This window comes from Buteo buteo, chromosome 12 (genome assembly GCF_964188355.1).
Source record: "Buteo buteo chromosome 12, bButBut1.hap1.1, whole genome shotgun sequence".
Lineage (NCBI taxonomy): Eukaryota > Metazoa > Chordata > Aves > Accipitriformes > Accipitridae > Buteo > Buteo buteo.
The window spans coordinates 4,597,999-4,624,465 of NC_134182.1; the positions used below are offsets into that span (position 1 = coordinate 4,597,999).

Below are 26,467 nucleotides of genomic sequence, written 5' to 3' on the forward strand. Positions count from 1 at the left end.
TACTCAAGATGTCTGCAGCTCTGTATTTGTCCACTAAGGGCACCAAACCGGATCTTTTTTGGTCTTGGGAGTTTTCCCTCTGTGTGATGTTCTTCCATTCCCAACACTGTCATAGCTGAAGGTTTGCGGATCTTCGGGCACAATCCATTACTTTTCATTAAAGGAAAGCTTCTGTCCTTTCCCATGTGTTTTCTGAAGAACACAAAAGATATTTTAATAAGGCTTTTTTCTTTTGCCTAAAAATCTAAGCTGAAGTAGCCAAACTGGATTTTGTCTTTTGAAATGCATGTGACTACTTTTATTTTACTTCTTGAGTTTCAGGGCACTAGCTCTCAAGTGTGAAACATGGTTAACAAATTTTTCAAAACCTGTTACGTTATCTCAGAGCTCTTCACTTTCCAGGAATGCTGACATTTTCTGACTAATAGATGGCACCATGTATAGCGTAAATGGTTCTTACCCTTGGAATGTAGAAGAGTGTTGCAGTGAAAGATGGTTTTACTCTTTTACCTAACTGCTGCTCTTAAAGTCTTGTTAGCATAATACTGTTTTGTGTATGCTTAATTATATGTATTCAACAGTTTACTGCCTGGCAGTAAATCTAGTCTGAGTTCCAAATATGACTTTTACTCTCCCAGTCTAGGTTGTTATAAATGTTTAATGTTTAATTTTTTTCATTCTGGTAACTGCATTTGACTAGTGCACTTGATCCAGAAAGTATTTAATATGTTATTGCTGTACACTTTGCTTATTACCAGATGGGAGCCCCAATATATGTGACTTGCTTCTCTATATGTTTAATTAAGTAAAAGGAGCTGTCAGCCTCTTGCCTGTATGCCAGGCCTAGAGCTGCTTGCGGACTGTTTCTCATACATGGTGCCTACATATGTACTTTTTCTTATTGAATAGTATGGGCTGCTGTATTGCCCACTTCTCAGTTAAGATACCGGTATGACATACAGCTGTTAGCTAGCATGAGCAGAACTCTTCTCTGAGGTTAGGAGGGTTGGTGTGGGGATGAAGGTATGAATAGTAGTTTCTTCAGCTGAAACTACAGGAGAAGTTACTAGAAAATAGGAATTTATAAGTTTGTCTTGAGTAATTCTTCTTCCACCTCCCATTCAGGAGAATTGGAGGGAGTACTGAACAAAGAAAAGTGACTATTTTTTTTTCTTCCTTACAGAACTTTATTTTTAATTGCAATAGGTGTAGAGGCCCAACGTAATTCTTTATTATAACTTAAACTCCAAATGGTTACTGTTAGGTTTTCTTTCTTTTCCATTTCCAACTTATGTCTGTTATTAGTCTTGCACAAGAATTTAGGTCTCACTTCCTCCTCTGTAGGAGAAGAAATGCCATAGCACTTGTATTGATGCTGGATTCCCTTGACTGTGTTGGGTTGCTTACTTGGTTGGTGTCCCTCCTGTTTCATATTTCCCCCCATGCTATTGTATTTGGTTTTGTTGTCTTTATTGTTATAGCTCTCTTATTTTTAATGTACCATATGTGTACACTCAGATGATAAAAAGTAGGTGGATGAGGATATTTGGAAACTCAAAACTTTGAATGGTGCATGCAAGCGAGGCAGGTGATTTTTTTGCTGAAAAAAGACTTATGGTATCTATTTCCAGTTGTGTCTACAGAGACAAGTCAGTGACTGCAAGGAGGGAGAGGTGTATAATTTTGCAGTTAAGTTTTGTAGGAGTAGAGGAGAACTAAGTACAGGTAGGTGTCCTGACTCAGGGCAGTTGTCTTGTCCTGCAGCCTCTTTTAGTCCTTAAAACTAAACGACCAAATGTAGGAATCTCAGCTTCACTTGGAGAAGTCTGGTTTGTGGTCAAAAAGTAGAGGTAACTCAGTGGTTGGGTGCATCCTAGTGGGGGACAGAGATGCAAACAAAATTGATGAAAAGGCAGAGAAGATCTTAGCAGTGTTTTATATTGTTGTTACTGATACGTGGGTGAAGGCTAAATGTATCAAGCTTCCATGAGAAGGAATTGAACGGAGAGAATCTTAGAAATGGGTGGATGTATTCTGGAGTGTGTTTTCTTCACTTGTTTTTATAATCATTTAGTCAATGTTTAAAGAGGTAGCATATACTGGAGAATTGTGCTGTGAAGGCTTCATCTCTTATTCATGCTTTATGCCTTAAACTTCCTGAAATATTTGGGAACCAGCCACAGCCACTGTGGCTGGTCACTTTGTGTACGGATTCATAGGTTTGGAATCCGCCTTTGCTGCTTTCTGTGGCTTTTTCTGCAACTGAAATTTGTAGTGCAAAACACTGAAATCTCAAATTTTACAAAAGCTTTGCATTACCTTATCTTATCTATATTAATAAATTTGTACTGGTACATTATTTAAAGATCAGATGGAAAAAATATTTCAGATTTCTGAAACAAAAGACAGGTTGCTTCTCCCAGCTTTCTGTTAGGGTATGTGAGCAAAAGTAAGCAAAAGATGAAGAGGTGAGATGGTGGTGGAATTCTTTGTTTTTCATGTTGCAAAAAAAGAAGAGCCTTCTGGTAAGGGATTTATGGTTCTCAGTAAATTAATACTAGCCTTCCCTCCTTAACAGAGGTAGAAAGTTCTTAGAAGAAATACTTGTTCTTACCAATATACTAGTTTTTGAAGTCGGGAACAAAAATCCAGTAATCAGCTAAGCCCCAGAAAGCTAACACAAGTGGTATATTTATAGCATCTAGATATAGGATGGATATTGATACATGTAGAGGTAAAAGAGCAAAGGTTGCTGTAGAAAACTTATGGATTATCTTCAGAATGGTGAGACATGATGCATGCTAAAAGTTAATATTTTAAAGAATTATTCTTAAAATCTGTATTCTGTGTAAAGTAGTCGTAGATACGAGGTGTGAACAAATTACTTCAATAAATATACTGGTATTTTTAATATAAAGTGTTAATTTGTTCAGTCTATAGAATATGAACAGTTTGGTTTTTAAATTGGCCATAGTTTGAGAATAAGCATTTCAAGAATTCAATCTGACAGATGTTTAGAATACATCTTAAGACAATTCTTGTGGCTGTGTTGAGCATGAATGTAACAAAGATGGCTAATATTCCATGTGGTTAACCAAGGTACAGGGGGAAACGCAGCAAAGCTCAATGCACTTGTAAAATATCCTTGATACATATTAGAGCACTTAGAATATCTCAGTTTTGCCAGTGGTAAAGCAAACAATGAACAGAGAGCTAAGGATGCTGTTCTGGATGGAGCATAATTAATAGTTGACAAGTATTGTATATTTTAGTTCAGTGGAGTAAAACATCCACTTGTTCAGTAGGCTGGATTTAACTGTATTCATGACCCGTGGCATACTTTGAGTGCACAAATTATATTTTACTTGCTAAAAATGTTTTGAATGTTCATGATTTAAGAACAATTCATGAAGGATTTTCTTTTGAGTATTTAGTGATACTGAATCAGCTTGCGGGTATGCTTGTACTTCAGATATAACAGACTGGATGAATGTAGTTGTGTAATGGGTGCTTTTTATGCTTCCAAAAGGACAGTGTCCTATACATTCTGCATGCATAGGACTTGAAACTTACTGTGATCCATTGTACTGAGGTTGCGCTCTATAGTCTCACTATCCTATGATAGGCGTTGGTCTGCCAAGAAGGTGGATGTGGCATATGGAGTGGCTGTGTAGAAGATAATACCATCAGTCTGTAGATGCTTTGCATGCAAGGTTTTCTTCTAGAAGTCTTAGACACTCTAGAGAAGCTCTCTTTGAGGTAAAGATGTTAGGTGGTCAATACAAACCTGTTGTCTCTAGAAAAGATGGTTAATACTGGATTGGGGCTGAATTGTTGGCATTGACCAGTGTTCCCTGAAGCACTGCAGTTCTCCAGGTTCCAATTATGCAGGAAAGGTGAAAGGACAGGAGCAGAATGAAGCAGGCTCTGACTCTTCTCAGTATTTAAGATTCTGTTTTATTATCTAGTGTCAAGGTGAAAGGACAGGAGCAGAATGAAGCAGGCTTGACTCCTCTCAGTATTTAAGATTCTTTCTTTTTTATTATCTAGTATCTGTATGCACACATGCGTAGCTCTTATTTTGTGACAGAGGTCTTGAACTCTCCTCCACCAAAGACAGAATCTCCTGTAAATCCTTTGAGAATCTGAGATACAAAGTGGAATGTTTTTTCTCTGGAAATGTTTCTGGAAATATTTTTTTAAACTTTGAAAACATATCTGAGAGGTGTCTGTTAATGGAAATAAATCTCTATGGTGATGTCTCAGTTTTGTTTACTTGTTCATTTCTGGTTATAACTGGACACTTCCAACTACCATAATGCTTTCCCATAGTACCACTGCAGATAGTGCAGTGCATCTGTCTGCTACTAGTGTCCACTGTGCCTATCAACTGGAAATAAAGATTAATTCCATCGTAGTTCAGGCTCTGGCCTGTTTCTCTTCTTGTGCCAGTATCAGAAATCCACACAGCACTGACATGAAATAATTCACTGACTGTTAAGTATTACACTTAAAAGATAGCAGCCTGATTTCATGTCAGGCTTCATAGTTTTTCAATCATGGTTTGACTGATGCACGAAAATTTCTTTGTGCTCCTTACTTGTTAGTCATCAATGGTGGCGTATGCTATGACATCTAGGGGAAGAAAAAGTCAGTCAGTTACTGTACAATGACAGGGTTCTTCAAGGTGTAATCTGTATTTCAAGGTAGCCTGCCTTCTAGCCTTGCTGGCTGGAAACCTCAGGTTTCACAGGGTTTGAATAATGCCCACTTGTCCAGCCCTTACTTGGGAGCATAGAGAAGCCACGGGCTGTATGTTTTCTTCACAAGTTTAACTGCTACCCAAAGACCTGTTGTGGGTGGTAGGTTTCTGAAACATATGCATGCTTGTATGGCATCAGGATGCTTTTGTTATCTTTGGGGTGAAGGTGGCCATTCTATGAAAATTTCAATTGCACAGTAATGTGCATGACTGTATAGTTTGCAAGTTCAGTAAAGAAAAATGCAGGATAAATGTGGTTAATGAAATTAAGGACTTTTGGTACTGAATATTTCTCCTAAACATTAGCACAAGGTAAAGTAATTCAGATCAAACATTGGAAACTGTAGTTCACTAGATACTCCTTTATTGTCACCAGTCAGTGACATTTAAATTCAAAGGAATTCATAGAAAATACTTATTCTACCCCTGCTGTATAGCAGTGATGACTGAAAGAAGCAGCAGCTGAAAGCGTATAAGCAGCAATGTCTTTTAAACCCTCCCCGCCTACTTTTAGAAGACATTAATCATTTATGTGCTCATGAATTGGGTAGAGTATCTTGAGATGGCAGCAGCCAGTTCTGAATTGGCTCCATCAGTTTCAAGCAAGTCTTTGAGGGCAGAGCTCTTAAACGATGTGGCCATCATCCCAGATGATCAAGTAGAAGAGGTGGCCATAAGCAAGCCCCAGGGACAGAGAGATCTGAACATTGTTCACATAACCCCAAAACACTGCACAGTCAATATGGAAGTATAAACCTGTGTGAAAACAAACTTAACGTGATTACTTTTCGTGTCTTACTTTCTCCTGTTCTAGTCTTGCTTGCAGCCATGTTCACAAGCTCTTCAGAGTAAGTTTGGGTTTTTCCCCCCTGCTTTAAGTGTTTGAAGTGACTAACTTGGCTGTGTCTCCAGGTGCTACTGTAAATTAATAACAGTGGAACAACTGAGTAGTTTACAGGTGTGTCAGATTGGTAAGTTCAGAACAGGTGAAACTGTGACAGGATGACTTGATGAAGGAAACTGAAACTAAGATGATGATTACAAAGACTGACAGAAAATAGGGCCAGGAAAATAAATTCAATTTGCTGATGTTATATAACCATCTTAGTGCAGCCTGTAGATTCATTAGTTTGAGAACATACTTTGTAAGGGAGAGTGATTGCGTATGGCTTCACATTTAGCAAATTGACTGTAATTTAGAGTGAAGGTGTGGGAGGTTGAATATATTATTACTTTGGTTTTCTAGCTGGTGTGATCTTGTCTAGCAGGTGAGTTTTTCAGTGTGTTCAGCCAACATGTGTTCTAGCATACTTCAATTTACAGTTGTGAAGATCCTTGAAACCATGAATTGGCACAGCAGCACTTCTTGAATTTATTTTTTTTTAACACTGAGAGCCTAAAACAATAATATGGAAAAAGAATGAATCACCTCTTTTTGTACCAGGAGGATATTTACAGATTTGTACAAAGATGGTGTACACTAGTGGTGTTAAGTATTTCATTCTAGATGAAGGATACAAGGGGGAGAAAAAGACACTACTTTGAAGATCACCCTTAAGTAGGTGGTACTTGTAAGTCAAGTATGTCATCCATCCTGGTGCAAGTTTCCCACCTCAGTGCTTAATTTTGAAAACTTAATTCTCTTAAGGAGGATCTGTTGGATGTCTTGGACTTTGTCTCTCTTTCTTTCTCAACTCTAGCGGTGTGGGATACATCTTTTCCTATACCTCTGTAATCAAAGCTTTTATTTTTGTTATAATCAAGTTTGAGCAGTGTAAATGAGATCACCTGGTCAGGCAGCAGTTTGTTTATTTCTGCATGGCACTCTTCATGCTCACCTTCCAGGGTAAACAGAAATATCTCCTTACCTTTTGGAAAGTCTTTAGTGTGGAAAGATGAGGGAAGCAGCTTGAGGCCTCCTGTTTAAAACTTCTGCAGATCACCTTTGAGATTGACCTCTTCTATTATTTTTTTTTCTGTAGATGCACTTAAAGAAATTGAAAGTGATGTTTTGATCAGTTACTCATCAGCATTCAGTTTTGTACAAAGGTTGCTATTACTCTAAAATAGCTATTTGTTACAAATACCTAATCAGTTGCTAGCCCTTTAGCTGTTCCTTATAAAGGTAGCCTGTTTGGAAAGGCTTGGTGATGGTTCACTTGCCTGGTCAAGTGTGTAGAAGTACCCTATGATGTTTTACAATGTAACTCCTGGTCAAAATGCTTGGTAATGCTGTTTTTTCCCCTCAAACCTCTGGACTAGGAAGATGATGAAATGAAACAGAGTCTAACAGTTGGGAAGGAATGAGGTAATGTATGTGTTATGGAAATCTAAGAGAAGAAGGGAGTTTCTCTAACTGCAGAACGCTTTAACAACTTACATTTTAGTACTTTTAATCAGATCTTTAAAAGGCTATGCTGAGATGTTTTGTTTTAACCTAAAATATTCTTTTTATGCCTTCATAATAGGTTTCTTGTTGACAAAATGTATTTTGATGCAGATTCTTTGATTGCTTAACATAGTGTTAACATAAGTGTTAACACTTGCCAGTGTAGAAAATATCCATGTTTACGTAGCAGTGTAAGCTATGTAAAACTGTGTAGTTTTACGTATGTATGGTTGAAAATACTATGGTCTGTCTTCCTATTCTAATGTCATGATGTCTGGGATTTTTGGATGTGTGGAGTACTCAGAAGAGTGAAAATAAGCTCAGGTTTTTCCGATGCTAACGTACTAAAAATTTATGTTTTATAACAAAGCATTCCTTGGGTAAAAGCAGTTGGGTTGGAGCTTTGGTGTCGTAGTGAGGCCATGTAATAGGAAATCTAGAGGGTAAATACTTAAAGTCTTGACATGTTCAGCAGGAGTGGGAGAGCTGTTACCTGCCTGATGAGAATGCCGGAGTGAAGCAATAAATGAATTGTTCTCTGTTGGCACCTTCTGCCTTTGCTGACTATGTGAGGAGTCTGGGCTCCTAACTTAGGTCATCCTTCAAAAAAGGATGGAACAGCCTTTTGAGCTGATCTTTTGCTTATTATGTTGTTTTAGCTAAAATAAACCATATTAGCAAAGCCATGGCTGCCTTGGAAAAGGCTCACAGAATTTGGGGACTCTGCAAACTCTCCAGGCAACCTGTGCCAGTGCTCAGTCACCCCCACAGTGAAGAAAAAAAGAAAAAAAAAGTCTCCTTATGTTCAGATGGATTTTTTTTTTATAATGTCCCTCCAGTGCTTAAATGCTTTCTCACCTTATTTGTGTAGAGCTGTAAGCTAAGTGAACTTTCACAGTTCTTTGGGCCAAAGAAGTCTTTGTTTTTATTTTAAGTAATATTTGAGCAGTTTGTCCTCCAGAAGAGATAATTATCTATAAGATTATTTGTCATACAGAACTTATTTGAAGGTTTGTTAGCCATCTGTCTTGTTTGTAATATGATGTTCCTTCTTAATGTTAATACTCTTTATTCCTGCAGCCTTTTAAGGATATAGTCAGATGACCTAAAAACCACAATAAATTAATACTATGAAGTGGCAGACCTCCCCAACCGAGGTATTGCGACTGACCTAGTCTGTTGATGTACTAAGTAAAATTAGTTTGGCTGGATGAGAGGTGTTTATCTTTTCTGGTGGATCAGTGTGTTTGGAACTGTTCCAGGGCTGCACACCTGTGACTCCTCTCTTACTACCTATTTTTGTATATATATCAAAATTGTCTGCAGAAGAATGCCTCAACAGCTATTCATATGCAAACAGCTGCATTTCTATTCTGTATGTATTTGTTTTGCTTTTCATCAACTCTAAGAAGTACTAAAAGGGACCAGATCAAACTGCATAGGCTTGTTGAGAGTATGGGGATAGAGGGGGAGTCAGCACTAGTCATGGGATGGAGGGGAACTTCCCTATGGGGCAGCTGCCATGGGAAATCTTGTAGGAAGTGTGGTGGGTCAGGACTTCAAAATGGTTATGGAATAAATGACAAAGAGCCATTCTATCTGGTCTTAAAATGGGTGAGTATCCAGAACTACAGAAACTAAACAAAATGGGAGTTTAGGTGTGTGAGAAGGAGGACCTGTTTAAGAAAAGGAGAAGTTCCAGATTCCTGCTGTAGGTGTACAGAAAGACTGGACATAAAAGGCAGCGGAGGGAAGAAAAACAACCCTGCTGAGAACTTTCAGCACTTCTGGATATTTTAAACAATATGAAAAAATAGTAGTTCATCTCTGTTTTGTGCCTTATGCTTGCTCTCAGGTAACCAAGCTTACACTGCCTGCTTGAACTTTATTGTCTCTTAATGTTGTTAAGAGTAAACTTGAAATGCAAAGAGGAAGCATCTTTATTTGGAAAAAAAAAAAATCTAAGACTTTTTTTTTTAGATAATGTTTCTGTATTTAGTGTAACAGAGCTTTAGCCAAATTGGGACCATGAGAAAAACTGTTGAGAGATGCTGAGAAAAGAAGCTAGTTGGGTGGTTTGGTTTTTTTTTTCTTTTCTTTTTTTTTTTTTTTCTTTTTTGGGGTTTTTTTTATGAAATTGTCAGTAGTTGAAAATAGTTCATCAAGATACAGGGCATCATCTGCAGAGTTTTAAACTTGAGAGCATTCACTGCAAACACATCTCAATTTGGAAACTCTTAAATTAAGCTGTCATTACATTTTACTTCACAATTTCTCAGGAAAAAAAAAGTATCTGCAATTAGTGTAATTAGTTGCCAAAAGACATAATTAACAGCCAAATACACTGATTTTTGCCCTCTACCCTCTTCCTCCCCCCCACCTTAGCAGTTGCAGCTGCTGGTGTTTTAGTCTCTCAAGTTTTACTGAAAACTGAGTTCCTGTATCAAAATTGGTTGTATTATGTATAAAGAAATGTATTTTTTTCTGATATTCAAATACACTTAAATATATACATAACCCATGTGTGAAGACCTACTCATGACGTGAGATGACGGTGTTAATAGAAAATACTAATGGAAATTTAATAGCTACTTAGAAAAAGCTTTTAGAAGTTCATTGATGCAGCATTTCATGCATGACACTGCTTTTCATGGTAAAAATACATGATCAGTCTGCATCTGACAGGATGTTTCCATTGCAGTTGAAAATGGGGGAAAGTTAAAACTAGGTGAGCGTTGTAGACTGGTTGGTTATGAAGTGCTGTGGAATGTGTTGGGTAAACTAATGTGTATAGATAGAATTTACACAGTGTTTAGGTTTAAAAAAAGAAGTATGTGTCTTTAAAAATAAACATGGTTTTAAAAAAGTTCTGTTCAGGAGAGAAAACAAACAACAAAGGTAGAAACTTGAATCAATGTATCAAAACTATGCCATTTGGTTTTCTAATAAAAATCAGGATGTAAATTTTTTTTTTCCCCCCTCCAGATGTCCAAGAGCAGTAACTGCTGGATTGGGGTGCTTAGGAGATCCTTACTCTACAGGGCAAGGAAGAACAGAGTGTCCTCCTTGTGCTGCAATTTCCTTGAACATATAATACAAAACAGTGTTTCCAGCTTTCCTGATGTTTGTTTTGCAACACATTTTGGCAATGGAAAACAGTCAGTCATGTTCTTCCAATTTGTATTTATATAATGTATTAATATTGTAAAACTTTGTAGAAAACCTATTCAGTCTTATCTCCCAGAGCAGAAGGTTTGAATGTGGATAGTTGTTCTTTGTATAGGGTTTACTTTCCTTTCAGGGCAGCTTGGGTTTAGGTAGGCTGTTGGCCCTTAGTACTATGGTATATGGGGTCGATAGCAGTTTTTTATTTTTACTGTAGCTCTTAACAAATTTTAGATTTGAATCAGAAGTTGCCTACTGCACTGGTGTTTTATAGTTGGATGAAGTTTTCTTAACCCATCTTAATAACATATATGCTGGCAAATAACTAATGAGTAACAAAGCATTTTCTTCCTGCACCCTGATGATGCTTGGTTTTACTATAGTTCCATACTCGGTTTTCTCACAGTCATTTCCCTGAAGCTAAACTGAGCCGTGCTTTCCTGCTCTTGTCAGGCACTTTTGAGTTTGTAATTCCAGTAATAGAATAATAGGAACAGTCCTTTAGAAAAGTTTTCAGAATAAGTAATGATCAGGTAAGTCTGACTTGGTGCATGCAAACCTTGCCACAGTTAGTCTTGTAAAATTCAGCCTTATTACAAAGTGCATTAGATACAACATACTTTTGGCTCATCCAAGGATAATAAATGCTTGCTCTCTTTTTTGTATGTGCTTGTTTCTGGCATAATTATCATTGAATAGCCTTGTTGAGAGGTTCAAAACAACTATGTACTGTAATAGGGGGTCTGTCTTTTTTGGTGAATAAAACAACGATTTGGAGGGATGTAATTTTTTTTTTTTTCCTCCCCAGTCTGTAGTGTATTTAAGTTTTCAGTATACTGTTGCGAGTCATATTGTTCATATGGTGGCATTTCATGAGGTTTTTTGGGTTTGGGGTTTTGTTTGTTTGTTTACATTTCGGCTGTAACATTTGAAATACTTGTGTAAGTGTTGGTTCTAATACTTGGGCAGGAGGAGAAAGTAGCATGTATGTTTAATATCATTGTAACAGTAAGTTAGGGGAAAGAGCCAAAATAGGTAGTTGAATTCATATTTTACCTTTTGCAGTTCACACAGTTATCTTTTTCTAGTGACATGCAAGGATATCCAAAATTGTGAGTATTATTAGCTCAAGGTGTTTTTTTCCTCCCAGCTGCCTGTCAAAAGTTACAAGGTCCAGGTTTTTGCCTCTGGACCGTTTGGTGTTCCTCTGCTTCTTTATGGACTGATGGCTGGTGTAAATTGCCACCGCAGCTGAACATGGCTTGGAAACTTTGCTTGGTATTGTGTTTGCCTATCTATACCAGTAGGGATTTTTGCAGAAAACTAAGCTTCGTAATCTGTTGGCTTGTATTGTTTCTGAAGGCTGTGTCAAAGTGTTATCTGGGATCTATAAAAACTCAAGAATCAAACTAGGATTTTCGTGGTGACCCTCTGTTTTCCTAGTTACATTAAATCATAAAGTGCTTAAGTTGATGGTTCCTGGTTCTTGATTATTATTTTTTTTCTTCCTCTGATGTAACATAATAGTAAGATACAGAAAGGGAAGAATGACAGCCAAGCCCAGCAAGCTTTAAAGTACTATTAAAGTACTATTAATGTACTACTTCCTCCTCTTGCTTCTTTCTTGGAGGAAATAATACTCGCTGTACCCCCCTCACCACCCAGCACAGAGAAAGGACTGTCTGGCCTTTCATCTTGGTTGCCTTTTTTTGCTTAGTTTTTTTGCCACTGCAAGACAGATCCATGACTGCCTTTCCTTGTTGTGATAGGCATTTCAGAAACTCTTTCTAATTCTGAAGAACCGTAGGAAATCCTAGTTTAGTATATCAAAACTGCTCCCTGACATAACTAGGTTCCAGCTGGGCCAATGTATTGATAGATGTCAGTCACTTCTGATGTAGAGTCCATGTAAGGCAGATGGCTTTGCATGGCAAGTATCTCCAAATCTGCTACTACTCTTACTACTAGCAGGAGATACCTTTTTTTTTTTTTTTTTTTTTTGCCTGTCTTAGCCACATCTGCAGAGCACTGTTGTTATGGCAGAGAAATCTGTGGGAGGCTTTCATTTCCTGAAAATTTGGTGAAGTGATTGTGCCCCGAGATTGTTTTATGGGACTTATGCTTGAATAGTTGCGATAGTGTTTAGTCATAATGAGACTTGTAGCATGTGGATTGTTTTATTACACATAAACTTTCCTGTCCTTTCAAGGGGAGCTATGTTTCTCTGAGCAAGGTTTTTCTTAGCTTCCCATGCATCACAGAAAATCTCTGCACATGGATCAGTTATGGGCCATAGAAAATACAAAGTGTAAACTGTAGATGCATTTAGTGAAACCTCTGCATTCTCACTGACTTTACTCATTCCTATACTGTGGGTTTCCCCCCACTTTTTTTTCGAAGATACCTGAAACTCAAAGGGAGAAAAAAATTAATAGTGTCATGCTCATTCTTTAGTTCCAGCACTGCTAAAGGCAGTTACTCATGCAGGATGAGATTAGGCTGGAAATAATTGCCACCAGAAGTTAATAAAACCAGGAATTTACAAACTTCTGATTCATTCTGTTTGGAGTTTATGGGTATCAAGAATATCCTGACTTACTCCAATTAGAGAACGTAAGGTTGCTGCTTCATAGCTCAGCTGCTCTGAGCTTATTAGAAATAATCTATCCTCACAAATATATTGTACTTATTTTACATATGCTAGCTATGACATGTTTCTCAAAAAAAAATTATCTAGCCTGAGCTAGGCTGTCAGACAAGATGTAAATACTAGTTTGCCTTAATGGCCATTCCATAAAACTAATTTCCTTAATTGTCCCAGCTGACCCCAGCCAGAGTCTGCCCTCTTCCCAATACATAAATTTTGGAGCCTGGTTTTCATCCTATCAATGTCCAGCCATTTTACTAACAGCAAAGTTGAGGGAAGCGAGTTCTCTGTGTGTGGTGTTTGTTGTTTTTTGTTTTTTGTTGTTTATTTTTTTTTTGAAGTGCCAGTGACTACTTAGTTCAACTATTCCTCTGTGCCACCAAAGTACACGTGTTCTGGTCACTTTGGTGTTGCTATTGGAGAATATTCATTTCTTCCTGTCTAAGATACCGTCTCCTGGTAAGGTGGGATTTTTGTAGGGAGGAAGAGGAAGAAGGGGTTTGTGTGTGTTTGGGGTTTTTTTTGTTTGGTGATATTTCCCATCACAGTAGCTCCAAGGGTGTGGTCACAAAGTTGCATTCTTGCCTCTGTTCAGGCACCTTGAAGTACTGCCTGATGTTGAAGTATGGTGGTTGATCAGACATATCTTTCTGGTCAATTGTGTTGCAGAATAAAATGGGAGTACTTGAATGTCTTTTAGTGTGTTTTTATTGTTGTCACTGGCTATGCTTTTCTAATGAGATGAAAGTGGCTGTATTTCAGCCAAAGAGGGGGATGACCTTCGAGACTGGTAACTTGACTGCTCTAACAAATGAAGTGGTATGACCACGTAGAAATTTTAATTAAATTGGTCCTAGTTGGAAACTTGAGTCAGTAGTCGGAATAGACAGAAGGAAAAAATAAGCTTGTAGTAATAAAGTCTATTTTCCTTAGTATCACTCAGAAATGTAATGAGGAAAGGCTCTTAAGGACTACATAAGAAAGGCTCTTAAACACTGTATATTCCTGAAGCTTTAAAATCTACTTGGTCAGCATTTTCACTGTAGCATCAAGGAACCATGCAGCAAGGCTACAGCTTTGAAAGTATTGCTTTATTAATGAGGAATGCACCCAAAAAGGGATCCTTGTCCCTTCTCAATGAAAGCTTGTCAGAGCAGGAGTCAAGCTGCCTATTAAGCAGGAAGGGAAGTTGTCTTAATAAAATACTTGCAAAGCAGCCACCTGGAGATTTGTTTATTAGTTTGCTAAATGTTATAGACGATGCTGTAATATGGTTATCAGTGTGGGAAAACAGGATAATTTAAAGAAAAATACCAAAGGAAAAATCTTATCTCTTTATTCTGGTTTGTTGGTACTATTGTTTGAAACATGCTAGTGCTGATTATTAGAGCTGCTTGTTCTAAGAAAAAGATTTTTTTTTCTTCCCTCTCTAAAATGAGTTATCTAACAAGTAGCCCAAGAATGCAGGTACTTGCACAATTATTCTGTATGTCTAATAAAAATGTCCATGTTAATGTAAAAATTTATTTATTAAAGAAATTCAGTCTTTAACCTGGAGTTAAATACCTCTTTTGGGGGTGTGGTGCTTGTGGAAAGAAACTAGAATTTTTCATCAAATCCTAGTTAGCACATTCTGCTCCTGGCTTTTTGAAAGGAAAATATTCTTCATAGCACCTGGAGGGGTTTTTAAACTAGTGTTCACACATGGGTTTTATGCTAGATGGTTTTAGACTACAAACTCCCTGGTGAATGAGGTTCAGAGATGTGAGTAACTGTTTATGATGGTTGATAATTTTTAACAAAATATAGTTGGGGACAAGTTTTGGGCTTGCAGCCAGTTTATCTTTCTCAGTTGTCTCCTTTCACTTTGTCTGCTTTGTGTGAGCTCTAAGAACTTATGTTTTTGCCTTGTGTATATAAGCTGTATTTTAATATGCAGCATTTTGAGGGTGCTAGTTACCTAACAGACCTCTGAGGGAGTGTTTTCTCTCCTGTCTGATTTGAGCGACCTATGTCAGGACTGCTGTATTGGGCCACACAATGCGTCGAGGAGAAAAGATCAGATTCTTAGATAAAAGTTAATTTCCATTAGATCTTAAGAATAACACCAGAAATAATGTGAGTGTTAAGAAACTCTCTATGTAGATAGAAGTAGGTAGTTACTTTTTCCTTGTAGAAGATACATTTAAATGTGTTATAAAACTAATGTGAGCTTTTGAGCAAATATGGGTAGAGTTGAGTCTGATCTATTCTTACTCTTTTTAGGCCATCATGACTGCACGACCTATTTCCAAAGAGTAATAAGCTGTCTCATTTGAGTATCGATGTTTAAAAGCTTAAAATGTAAAGTCCAAAAAGGTGCGGTTTGATTCCTGGGGTTGGGGGTGGTGTGATGCATGTTTTTATTTTGCTCTATACAAGTACCAAGACTTCTAGCTTAAAGCATAATTATTTTTTTTCCCTCCCCTCTCTCAATTTAAGAAATAATTTCTGTACAGGAAAAATTCTAGGTATTGCACATACTTTTTGTTTATCAAATAAACTGTTACAAATTACAATAAGCTTGTGTATTGTTACATAATGTGTCTTTTGTTTAGTATCAGTAAGAAATTGTATGTATATTTAAAATATTCTAGTAGTCAGTAATGGTTATTGTGTCTAGTTGTTGGTTCCCAGAAGGCAGAATCTCTTTATTCCGCATGGTGTTCAGTAAGTCTGATCTTTCTGTGGCCTTTAAGAAAGCATACATTTTTAATGTTAGGTCTGTCCCTTTTCCAAAACGAAAGCCTGCTACTCTGAGTGGAGATCTGTCTCAGAATCTTTTTTGTGCTGGGTCTCTTCCAGTTCCAAACAGCCTTGACTCTTGTCAGAGATTAATCCTTCTTGTTGACCTGTGCCATCGGAACCTTACAAAAATACCACCTTTTAGATTTTATCTTTATGTGAGTCAAGCTGCTTTGGATATTGTTTGGAAAATACTGCAGGGTTTCTTTCCATAATGATAATTAAAATATATTACAGTATTTATTAAAGTCTCTTTTGTGTTAGTGGATGAATTTGCAGCTAATTCCTACTTTAGTATCAATGTTTTTTTAACATTAAACATAAAATGAAGGGAGTTGCTGTATACATCCTCCTGTTTCTTTTGTGGGTTGTTCTTTGTTTTTTTGAAGTCCACTTTGGGGAAGTGGAACTTGACAGTGAAAGACCACCAAAATGCTCTTGCCTTTAGGACATGTTGGATCTGGGCTCAGTGTACTTTGCAGTTCATCTTAGTTTTTGAGTTGTTTTTTTCTTTGTTTTTTTTATGGGTGTTCTTTTTTGTTTGGTTTGGGGGGGGGTGTTTTTTGGTTTGGTTTGGTTTTTTTGTGGTGGTATTCCTAGCTAGTGGCTTTCTCTTCAGAGAGATATTCAGATAGCTCTCAAAAGAAAATGGTCTCCATTTCAAAAGCAACTGGCCAGCCATAATTTAAACTAATCCTTAAATGCTGCCTTGAATCAATGGAAAAGCTTCTACTGGTGTGAGAAAATTTTGCTCTGAGATAGAGTAGAATGTACCAGTTCTGTACTCGGTATCTTTCAGGTTTTAGTACTGTATCTGCTTTTAAGTGTCAGCCACTTGTTAGGAATGTTTGCAAGGACATAGGATGAGTGTCAGTCACACTGTTGATACATACATTTATTTAACAGCTAATTCCCAGAGATTTTGCTGCTTAAAGAAGAATGGTGGATGGGTGTGTTCTCCTTGGTTTTTGGGTTGACAATTTGTTACGGAGATGTTCATGTTTTTGCAGGTATTTTATGTGCAAATACAGAACTCCTGTCTTATATTTCTGTTCTGTAAGTTATTTTGTCTCTGTTGCTATCTCTTTTGCGTGTACTTTTATACTCCCTTGAACTTGTGTCGTCTTTTCTTCTCTGTTGCAATTTTAGCCTAATCCAGCAGTGAGGTAGTTGGAGCTGTCATCTCACAGGTTGGTAGTACGCATTACCCACATTTTGCTAAATATATGGCAAGATTCACTCTGCCCAAAGCAACTGAGCTGTATCAGTTCACGTTTTAGTTGCCTTTCTCAGATTTTCTTCTAATTATGAAGATGGACAGCATTGGGATTTTTTTGTCTTAATAGTTCATTATTTCATTCCAAAATTGCACCAGTTTTACATAAGACACTGTACGATGAATTCTTGTTACTGTTAAAATTTGCTTGATAGGCAAGATTGAATCATCACTTCATTCAAATAGGTTCAATATGGGTTAACTTTATTTTTCAGAAGTGTTCTTCTAGGACCTACTCCCAATTTGATATGGATTTCTGTTTAAAACTAATTGGTTACGTTTTTCTCACCATTTTCTTCCCCCACTCTGCAGGAACAATTTAAATGCTGTGTCTGTTGGGGAATACCTGCCACCCCCAGCATTTTGCCCCTCTTGACTACAAATCTGTTTTGTTCCCCCCCGCCCTGTTTTGGGAAGATACGGAAAAACAGCACAAAGAAGTGAATTTGCAGTGTTAAAACTAAATGATTAAACCCTACATATTGGTGCGTGAGCTTTCTCCCTTGAACCGCCCTCTTTTTTCTTTTTTTCTGATAAGAGTGTATTTGGGGGGGTTTAAATAATTTTTTTTTTAAAGCTTTTATCAGCCTTACTGTCTTCATGACACTTGTTAATATTTAAGATGACTCTTGGAAATATTATCTGACCACGTGTAAGGTAGAAGTAAAACCACATGCACATGTTTTTGTAAAGACGATGGCGTGGATATGATGAACTTTCTCAATAAGTGATCTGTATATTTTTATTTTTTTAAAAATTGTTTTGACAATGTTTTTTACAATGTCCTAATGAAACAAAAGTTAATTATGTACTCTTTAACGTACACACTTAAAAGTATACACCTCCATAGCATTTGTGGAAATGCAAGACAGTCTCGACTGATTATAGCAGTTGACAGAGTGGCAGATTAATTTTATTTTTCTTTCCCACTGGAAAGTATTTGTGCTTGCACTGGTCTTTTGTGGGTGTTAAAGCTTGTAGTGTTATGGTTCAGGTTTCATGAGCTCTTTTGAACTATCAGATAAGATACTTCTTAATTTAAATTCAGGTTTTGACTTGTCAGTGTCACTAAATTTTTAATTTTCAATAAACATGATTTTGTTTGAAATTATTTTCTTTTATATACAATATAATTGGTGCAAAATATTCAGGTAAATATTTATTTGAGAGCAGACTCAGCTTAATTTAACCTCATAAAAACTGCAAATGTATTGACTTGCTTAAAACTGTGACAGCATCTGGCAGTCATTTCAGCAGGTGTTTGTACTGAGGGTATTAATATTACACACTCCCCCAAATTTGTTTATTGACTTTTATACTTCAACCATCAACAAAGGTGATTATAGTGCCTTTTATTTACATTATTAGATGCAGTAGCTAATACTATTACGCTTTAAAATAGGGTTTTTCAAAATATTTTGGAGGCACTGAGGTTCTGTATTTTAAAATTGATTTTTCTGCTTTAAAGCAGGCATATGTCTGTTATGTGAGTGTGTTTCTTAGAGAAGGACTTTCAAAATACAGCTCTTGGAGTTCTCTAGTCTGCATTATGAGCGTTGTCATGTTGCTTGCTCAGGGAAGGGTAATGTGCAGTCTTCAGGAAATACTACTTTCTGAGAAGAATTAATCTGAAAGCTAGCACTGTAGCTGGTTTAGTCTGTTCAGAGCTTACCGTGGAGCATTTGGAAGGCTAAAAACAAGCACCGAGGCTACTTCTGTAACAGAACACTTAAGACTTTCAGGTTTCCTGATAGTGTTTCACTTGACGGTAACTACACAGGCTGCATTTTGAGAAGTATTATCAGTTGTTATTGTTCCTGAAATGTTAGAAATCTATGCAGAAGCTGGTCAGCCCCTCAGAAGTGTGACAAAAACTGCTGGCGAGAAAGAAGTCATCTAGCTCACCTGACTCTCGTTATCCTTCTATAGCCAGCAAATTACCTGCACGCAATTAGCAGGTTCACTGCAGGGCCAGGCCGGAGGCTCTCGGTCCCTGAAGCGTTCCTCCCCGTGAGCAGCTCTCGCAATACGTCCGTCGCCGGTGCTGTCACAATAGGTTCCATGTGTGCTGCCGGGTGGACTGGTGCCTCCAGGCCGGCGGTGCTCAGCAGTGACGGGCACCTTGGCGTGCGTGTGCCCTGGGCACCCCTCTGCTTCCCGCGGGTTCGTGCTTTCCCCTGGTGCCCTTCTCTCATCTTCCTTGCCGCTCGGATGGAAAAAAGGAAGGTTTTAATTCCTCCGATAACCTGCTGTGAATCTGAGTGAATGTGTGCATATCCCTTAATGTCATCTGTGCTAGGAAAGCGATCTTTGAGCAGGACTCCTGCCATCCTCCTAAATCCACTGCAAGAAAATGAATACATTTCTTTTCTGCTTAGCCAGTCCTTCAGTGTTTCAGCCAAACTGACCTTTACTTCCATTTTTCCCCACAGGCTTCTGCCTTCCCTTTCCAGCAGTAATATGTTTTGTCCTTAGTGGCCTCCACGGGTTTACTTCTAAGGACCTGATTGGGGTTTGTCTCTGCCCTTTTCGTCACCTACAGAGAGATCAAAATTCTGTGCTTTGATTTTTATTTTTATTTTTTCCCCCATTTTCTTTGCTTATTATGCTTTTGCTGTGTTTCATGTGGCAATTTTGTGCTATTGTACTGACCAACCAGAACAGGGGGAAAAATTTAGCCATTCTGACAGTCATTTTGTGTCTTCAGTGCAAAACAGGGGAACAGGCTTAAGGCAAGACACTCAAAATCCCTGAGTAGCATGCTTCTGGGGGATATTAGCAACAGATATTATGATTACTGTATCAGATCTTAAATAGAATCAAGGGGTGCAAAGTAGATGGGTGCTGCAGTGTTTGAGCACGTTTGGGTGTCTTCACTATGAGAGAGCCCGGCCGCTGGTGGTGGCTGCCCAAATCCTCCTGGCAGGGCCCGCTTCAGACCCACAGCTCCTCTTCTGCTCTGGGGTGCCAGGGAAGGCTGGGAACTCTCCTGTAGCAGCTTCTCTCTTTCGCTCGCTGATATCTTGTTAAATTGGTAGGGTATTTTTGATCAGAGAGGAAAAGAAACGGGTAAAATCAGGTGACTGAGTTGTGAGTAGGCAATGGGTCCGCTCTGGGGTCAGTAACCTGCCGCAGGTGCGCGATGCTAACACTGGGCCGGACGCTCCTTCCCAGGAAAATGCACTGCAGTTCATCTCTCAGTGTCCTTAAGTTTTTTGCATAATGCATAAATACTTAGCCTTTGCAGGTAGAGAAGTGCTCAGATGCTAGTGAGGTGTGTCATGTGAGTAGCAGACAAGGAGAGTGAGCTAGCTTCTAGCTGAGTTATGGAGGTTACCCTGTTGTTTTTGAAAGTGGTAGGGTTTTGGTAGAAGTTCGCTTCTGTCCTTAAAAACCTGTGCTGTTGCTGCAAAAGGGGTGGTGGTTCTTCCCAGTCGTGTGGTCTTGTCCCGTCTTTGGGGCTGGGCTGAGCTGGAGCAGCTTCTGGGCTGGCCTAAGGCTCATCCTGGAGGTGCTTCTTGCAGGGTTAGTTTTCAGGTGGGTTAATGAGCCGATGACACTCTCTTAGACTGCCCTGAGCTGACTGTGTGAAGTTGCACACGTACCACCAGCTAACTTCATCTTTTTACCAGCTTCTGTCCTCTATTTAGATGTCCTGGCAGTGCTGTGATCTGTTTATGATACGTGGCAAGGTTTGCAGTTTATAAATAATCTGCTACGGTAGAGGAAAAATCAGGACCAGAAAAGAGCAGGAGGACACTGAAATAGCTTTTTCTTCAGAATTTTATTGGTTAGCTGTCGCTGATGTAGCATCTTGGGCTATGATGGCATGCATAATCCTATATAAATTCAATGTTTTGTAATTTATGTCAAACCTTCCCCCCCAAAGCAAGTAACCCGTAGGAAAATCATGAGATTAAGATCTTGAAATATAAGGCAATTTTTAGAACTTTTAAAATTGGTTTTCTTTGTGTTTTAAACAGACTGGTTTAATATTTGAGGGGCGCGGGGGTGTTTATGGTGGGAGGGGGGGTTGACATCAGTCTCTCTTCACCCTAACGTATTCAGGAAAACTGCTTACTCTACAGTCTTGCTTTTCTGGCTATCACTTTTACATCATGTTTTACCCAGTTTAAAACAAAAAAGCAGTTAAAATGAAAAGGAAGTCCAAAATTCTTTTCTCACAGTTAAGCATCTGCAGAAAGTATACCTTTTACTTATGTGGAGCTGGGCTTTAATTTATTTTCTAGACAGTTTTTGTTCTGGCCTTTTTAAAATTCTTGTAACTTTATTAAATGATGCTACTTGTAGGGCATGCAGTGATAAGTAATTATTCCTTGCTTCTTTCGAGTATGTTCCATAAATATACGAACATGGAAAACTGAAACTAATGAATCAAAAACTTTAAAAATTGTACTCATGGCACTTTCTGCACTCTTTTTTAAAGGGCAGGGAGAAAATATACACTTACTTTTTAAAGTATAATTTAGGCAAACAGAATGTATGTATTTAAAACTACCTCCATTTTATAGAAAGATTTCTATGCTGGCCTGGGCTATTCCTGAAACATTTGGGGAAAATTCTGCCTTGAGTTTTGTACTAAATGCCATGTTTACTAAAGGATTTCTTGATAACATCTGGTTAATAATTGAAACTCCAATGTTCCTCATTATGCTGATAGTGTTAGGTGAAAAATTTGAGGTAATGAGGTGATGGAATTAGCACAGTGAATTATATGCTTGAAGAGAAAGCAAAAAACTAGGCTTTTTTTTTTTTGTGGTGGGTTTTGGGGGGTTTTGTTTTTGTTTTTTTTAAGCAGCTTTTGGTATAGCTGCTGTGTACATATGGAGAACATAAGTTAATTCTTTGTACTTTCTCATGTAATTTTATGTATGCTGCGTATATTCTGATTTTTTTCACTAAAAATTCTGTGTGCTCTAGCATTTCCTCCCCACCTTCCTGACTGGATGTATTTGAAAACTGCTGTAGTGTTTTTCTGGTATAAAACAAAACTACAATTCTAATTAGCAAATTTTCTTCTTTTCTTGACAGATGATGATGTACCTGCAGATATGGTTGCAGAAGAATCAGGTCCTGGTGCACAAAATAGTCCATACCAACTTCGCAGAAAAACTCTTCTACCTAAAAGAACAGCTTGCCCTACAAAGAGCAGTATGGAGGTAACTTCTGTTTGTTTTTAATTCTAAAGTAAATCTTACTGTTTCGAGAATAGGAAGCTAATTAGTACTTTTCATAAGTTACCTAATGACTGAACTAATTCTTGTTTATTTCATTAAAGGGTGCCTCCACTTCAGCTACTGAAAACTTTGGTCACCGAGCTAAACGTGCTAGAGTATCTGGAAAATCCCAGGATTTATCAGGTAATAACTTTTTGTACAAAAAAGGGGGTGGGGGAGAAGGGGTGGAGACATTTTGACTTCACACCCACACGCACACCCACACACACGCACACCCACACCACCACCACCTCTAAACTTACTTTTCCTGTCTGTTCTCCAACTAAGAAACTGCAGTGAAAAAACAGCTACAAACTTGTTCTGAACTTCAAATTTGGAAGCATGATTTTAATCTGATTTTCAGAATCTGGTCCTTCAGTCTGCCTGCTTCACTGCAGGCATGTTGGTTTGGGGTTTTTTTGTTTTGGTTTGTTTTTTATTCTCTTCAAAGTGCTGTGTAGCTGTATCCAAGCTACTGTTAGAAGCAGTAGTGCTGCAATGGTGCAGCACTCTGACTAGGTTTATTTACCATTTCTCATATTGATGTATTGTTCCAGTATATTATTTAAAGGTAGTTTGGGTATGTCATTATAGCATTTCATTGTGGAGAGAGGGAGAGAGTTTGCATGTGTTTATAAATAAAAATACACATATACCTACATACATATATGTACAGTATATGTACATATATTTCACATACTTATACAATATATGTACATTGTATAATAAACACATACATGTGAATGTAATAAATTGTGTGTGTATGTGTGTGTATTTTTTATTTGTTTGCACACACATATGTAGGCACATATATCCTACTTGTTCTTTTTTCTACGTCATTTTTCAGTCTCTCTCCTTCTACCCCTTTTTGTCTCCTGACACACTCTTTAGTTCCAGGAGATCTGCTGTCACTTTTCCCTGGAAAATCAACATCAGTGCTTGCCAACTCCCATTGATGTGGTTTCTGTTGCTTTTCTTGTTGTTTTTTTGTTTTGTTTTTGTTTTTGTTTTTTTTGTCCATGTCTCCCTTAACACTGTGAATTAAAACTGAGCAGCTGGCACAAGGCTTTGGTCCATTTTCATTGCTTCTGTTGAAGTCTGCTCTTTCTGGCTTCTCACCTTCTCCATGGTGTAGATTTTATCTTTCTCTGTCTCTTTCTGCCTCTGTATTATTGCTGCCACCCCTCCTCCCCCCTTAACTTTTAATTTCAGTAGCTGGTTAAGAATCATTTAACCTCAAGATTTATATCCTTGAAATAGCCAGAACCAACTGAACATCAACCTGTGTTATTCTACTTCAGTTTCATTTCCTGATTTGGTATCTGAAGCCTTGTACAAAGTCATCTTGTCATAGACTTGGTTTCTCTTGCCAGTTCTTAGTTTTTCCTCAAGCTCATTGACTTCTGATGTGTTCTTCATTATGCTTTTACTCATCTTCTTGCTTTAGTGAAGGTATGTAACTTTATTTGAGTCCTGTGGTACAAATTACAGCATGAATGACACTAATTTCCAAAGGAATTCTCCACACTTTTGCTGCACATTCCTTTTGTTACATTCTTGAGCTCATGTGGGGAAAGTACCAGGGTTGTGGAGGCTTCTCCAACATGGAATTACCAGAAGAATTGTAAACAATGATTTTTATAATTGTACTTTTAAGATTGTATTCAGACCAGTTACAATCTAACAAAGGAGTGTCCTTCTCAACCCGTTTTCTATTAATCTCTTTCCTAGTATGGATGATGGTTACTTTTTTATATTTTCCCCATTGAGTTTTTGAGATATTCCTCTAAATTTGTACAAGTATTGATTGCAGTGAGAATTGCTCCCCTTCCCCCCCCATTTTTTTGCTATCATAGGTAATGATAGCTGTTGTGACTGAGTTGTAAGCATGAGACTCTCTGGATTGCCATCAGTGGAGACTGTATATTGTCATCTGGAACATATAGCTGTTTATTTTAGAACTGTAGATGAACGCGTGGGACTAGAAATATAGGAAGATGTCTTGGTGGAGAACCATTCCTTCTTGTATGGACTCTGAGCTGAGGAAAATTTGGCAGAGATGAAAAGAGAAATGCCAGTCAATTAGAGCTTCCAACTGGAGTGGAGCCAGCAGTTGGAAAAACAGAAGACTATTCCTTATTTTAATACTAATTTCAGAATTAGTGCTGCTGAAAGACACTTGCTATTTCAAATTGTAAGGAGAGAAAAAAAAAAAGTCAGTCTCAGATACTGTCAAGAAGAACACATTAGAATTTTGAAATATTGACATGGGGGTTGTTTATTATTTGCAACCCTGTCCTCCAGTGGTCTCTGCAGCTGACAATGAGTTCTTCAATCCTGAGACAGAAAGATTAATGAATATACAAGAATCTTGAAGAGAAAGCAACACATTATAGAAAATATGTAAATAATTTTTCACTTAAACTCTTTAAGTAGAATACAAAAAATGAAGAAACCAAAAATTTAGATAAGAAAAAGGTATGGTGGAGCTGTGCTTCTTACATCACAAATGACTGGTGAACCTACAAATTCAGCATTTGTTTGACATCTGTAGAAAGCACTTACAGCTTTTAGATCTCATTGATCCAAATATTTGTATCATATGTGAATATAATATTTCTTGATTTACAGAAAGATTTAAATTCAGTGTATTCTGACTGTTTCTTTCTGTTACCTCAACTGTAAATGTATGCCTCTGCTTACTGGGATATTTCACAGTCTTCAGTATCACTTGTCTTGTCGTGTCATTTAAATCCAGGGTTTTAATCATTTGCCATACTCTTCCTTTCTGTTTATTACTGCGTAGGTTTTCTCCTCTCTTGCTTTAAGAGCATTTGCATATCCATTTTATACTGGGCAGTTCTTGCTGACTTTTAACCATCTTTGGAAGACTTCAATTCACAGACTAGTAATCTCTTTCTTTTCACTGAACTACAGAGTTGTAGTAGATATTGAGACTCTGGGTTACTGGAGCACTCATTGATTGTTCCATGCATTAGGTACACGTATAGCTCATAGTTTGCAGAACTTACTGCCTTTTAAAATGTATTTTTTATTTTTCCTATTTATTTATAAGAAATTTTTCCAAGAACACTGCATGCTGTGTTTTCTGCCATATTTCTTCTTAGCAAGAAAATATTTTTACTAAATGCCTCATTTTGGAATAAAAGCTATTTGTCTCCATCTTCTCCGCTAAAATGGACAAAGAAGGTATCCATACAAGACACACAATTTACAATTCAGGATTCATGGGATGGCATTCTTTGTCTTTGTACAAAGAAGGTAATTCACTTTCAGGCAGCTTTCCCTGTCTTTTGTCTTGGTATTACTGTACTAGTTTCTATCTACTAAATGATCAGAACTGAAACTGAAATAGCTTCATGCATATCCTGTGGAAACAGAATGACATAACCAGCTGTGTTTCTAATTTTCAGTTGTCTAATGTCTTATCACTTTATTAACACTTTATTAAAATCGTAAATAGTTCAACTGTCAACTTATGTTAGGGCAAAGATGAAGATTGGTGATGACCTCTTGTACTTTGTTTTTATTTTTCTTCTTGTGTACTTTTAACACTTATTTGGAAAACTATCTTTTTCTAAAATTTATTTTAAGAGTATGCATTTCGTACTTAACCTTCACTTTGTCAATAGGCATAAAACTGTCAGGAGTAGCAGCACATGAATGTTTCTGATTGGGTGGCCAGACAAATTTTTAAACTGTATTGGCTTATTTTTGTAAACTGGGAGGAAGAACATGTTGAATGCATCCTTGCTTTGACAGATTACTAAAAGATCCCCAAAATGTGAAGCATGAATTTATAAAACATAAGCATGGAGTTGTCTTTTGGACCCTGAGGATATTTAAGTCTTCACATCAAGAAGTAAATTAGCTTTTTTCAAATTGTACTGGAGAATTTCACCTAGTAATCAGTATATTAGTGATTTGAGTGAAGAAATCTTAGATCAACCCCTTCTTCTTAATTGAGCAGAAGGGCAATTTAAACTAAATCTCTCACTTTTACAGGATTTTGGATAAAGGTGGGTAAAATCATCATCTTCATTTTGCAGTCAGTGCCTAAGTTTCCAAGTAAATAAAACTTGAGAAATTGAGGGGGGGAGGGGGGTATTGTGGCTTTTTTATTGTTTGTTTGTTTGTTTTTATTGCAAGAAGCTTTTTTGACACTTTCAAAGTTGGTCCCTGCCCC

At 37.6% G+C, this 26,467-nt stretch overlaps 1 protein-coding gene across 2 annotated transcripts in view; it reads left to right on the top strand.

Annotated features, from left to right (window-relative positions):
- Positions 1 to 26,467, top strand: part of FBXO11 (F-box protein 11) — a 77,496-nt gene that overhangs the window by 16,111 nt on the left and 34,918 nt on the right. For both annotated transcript variants that reach the window (XM_075042450.1, XM_075042449.1), the window contains exons 2-3: positions 22,076 to 22,203; positions 22,323 to 22,404. In XM_075042450.1, the coding sequence (XP_074898551.1) occupies positions 22,076 to 22,203; positions 22,323 to 22,404 (210 nt within the window). The remainder of the gene's footprint in view (positions 1 to 22,075; positions 22,204 to 22,322; positions 22,405 to 26,467) is intronic.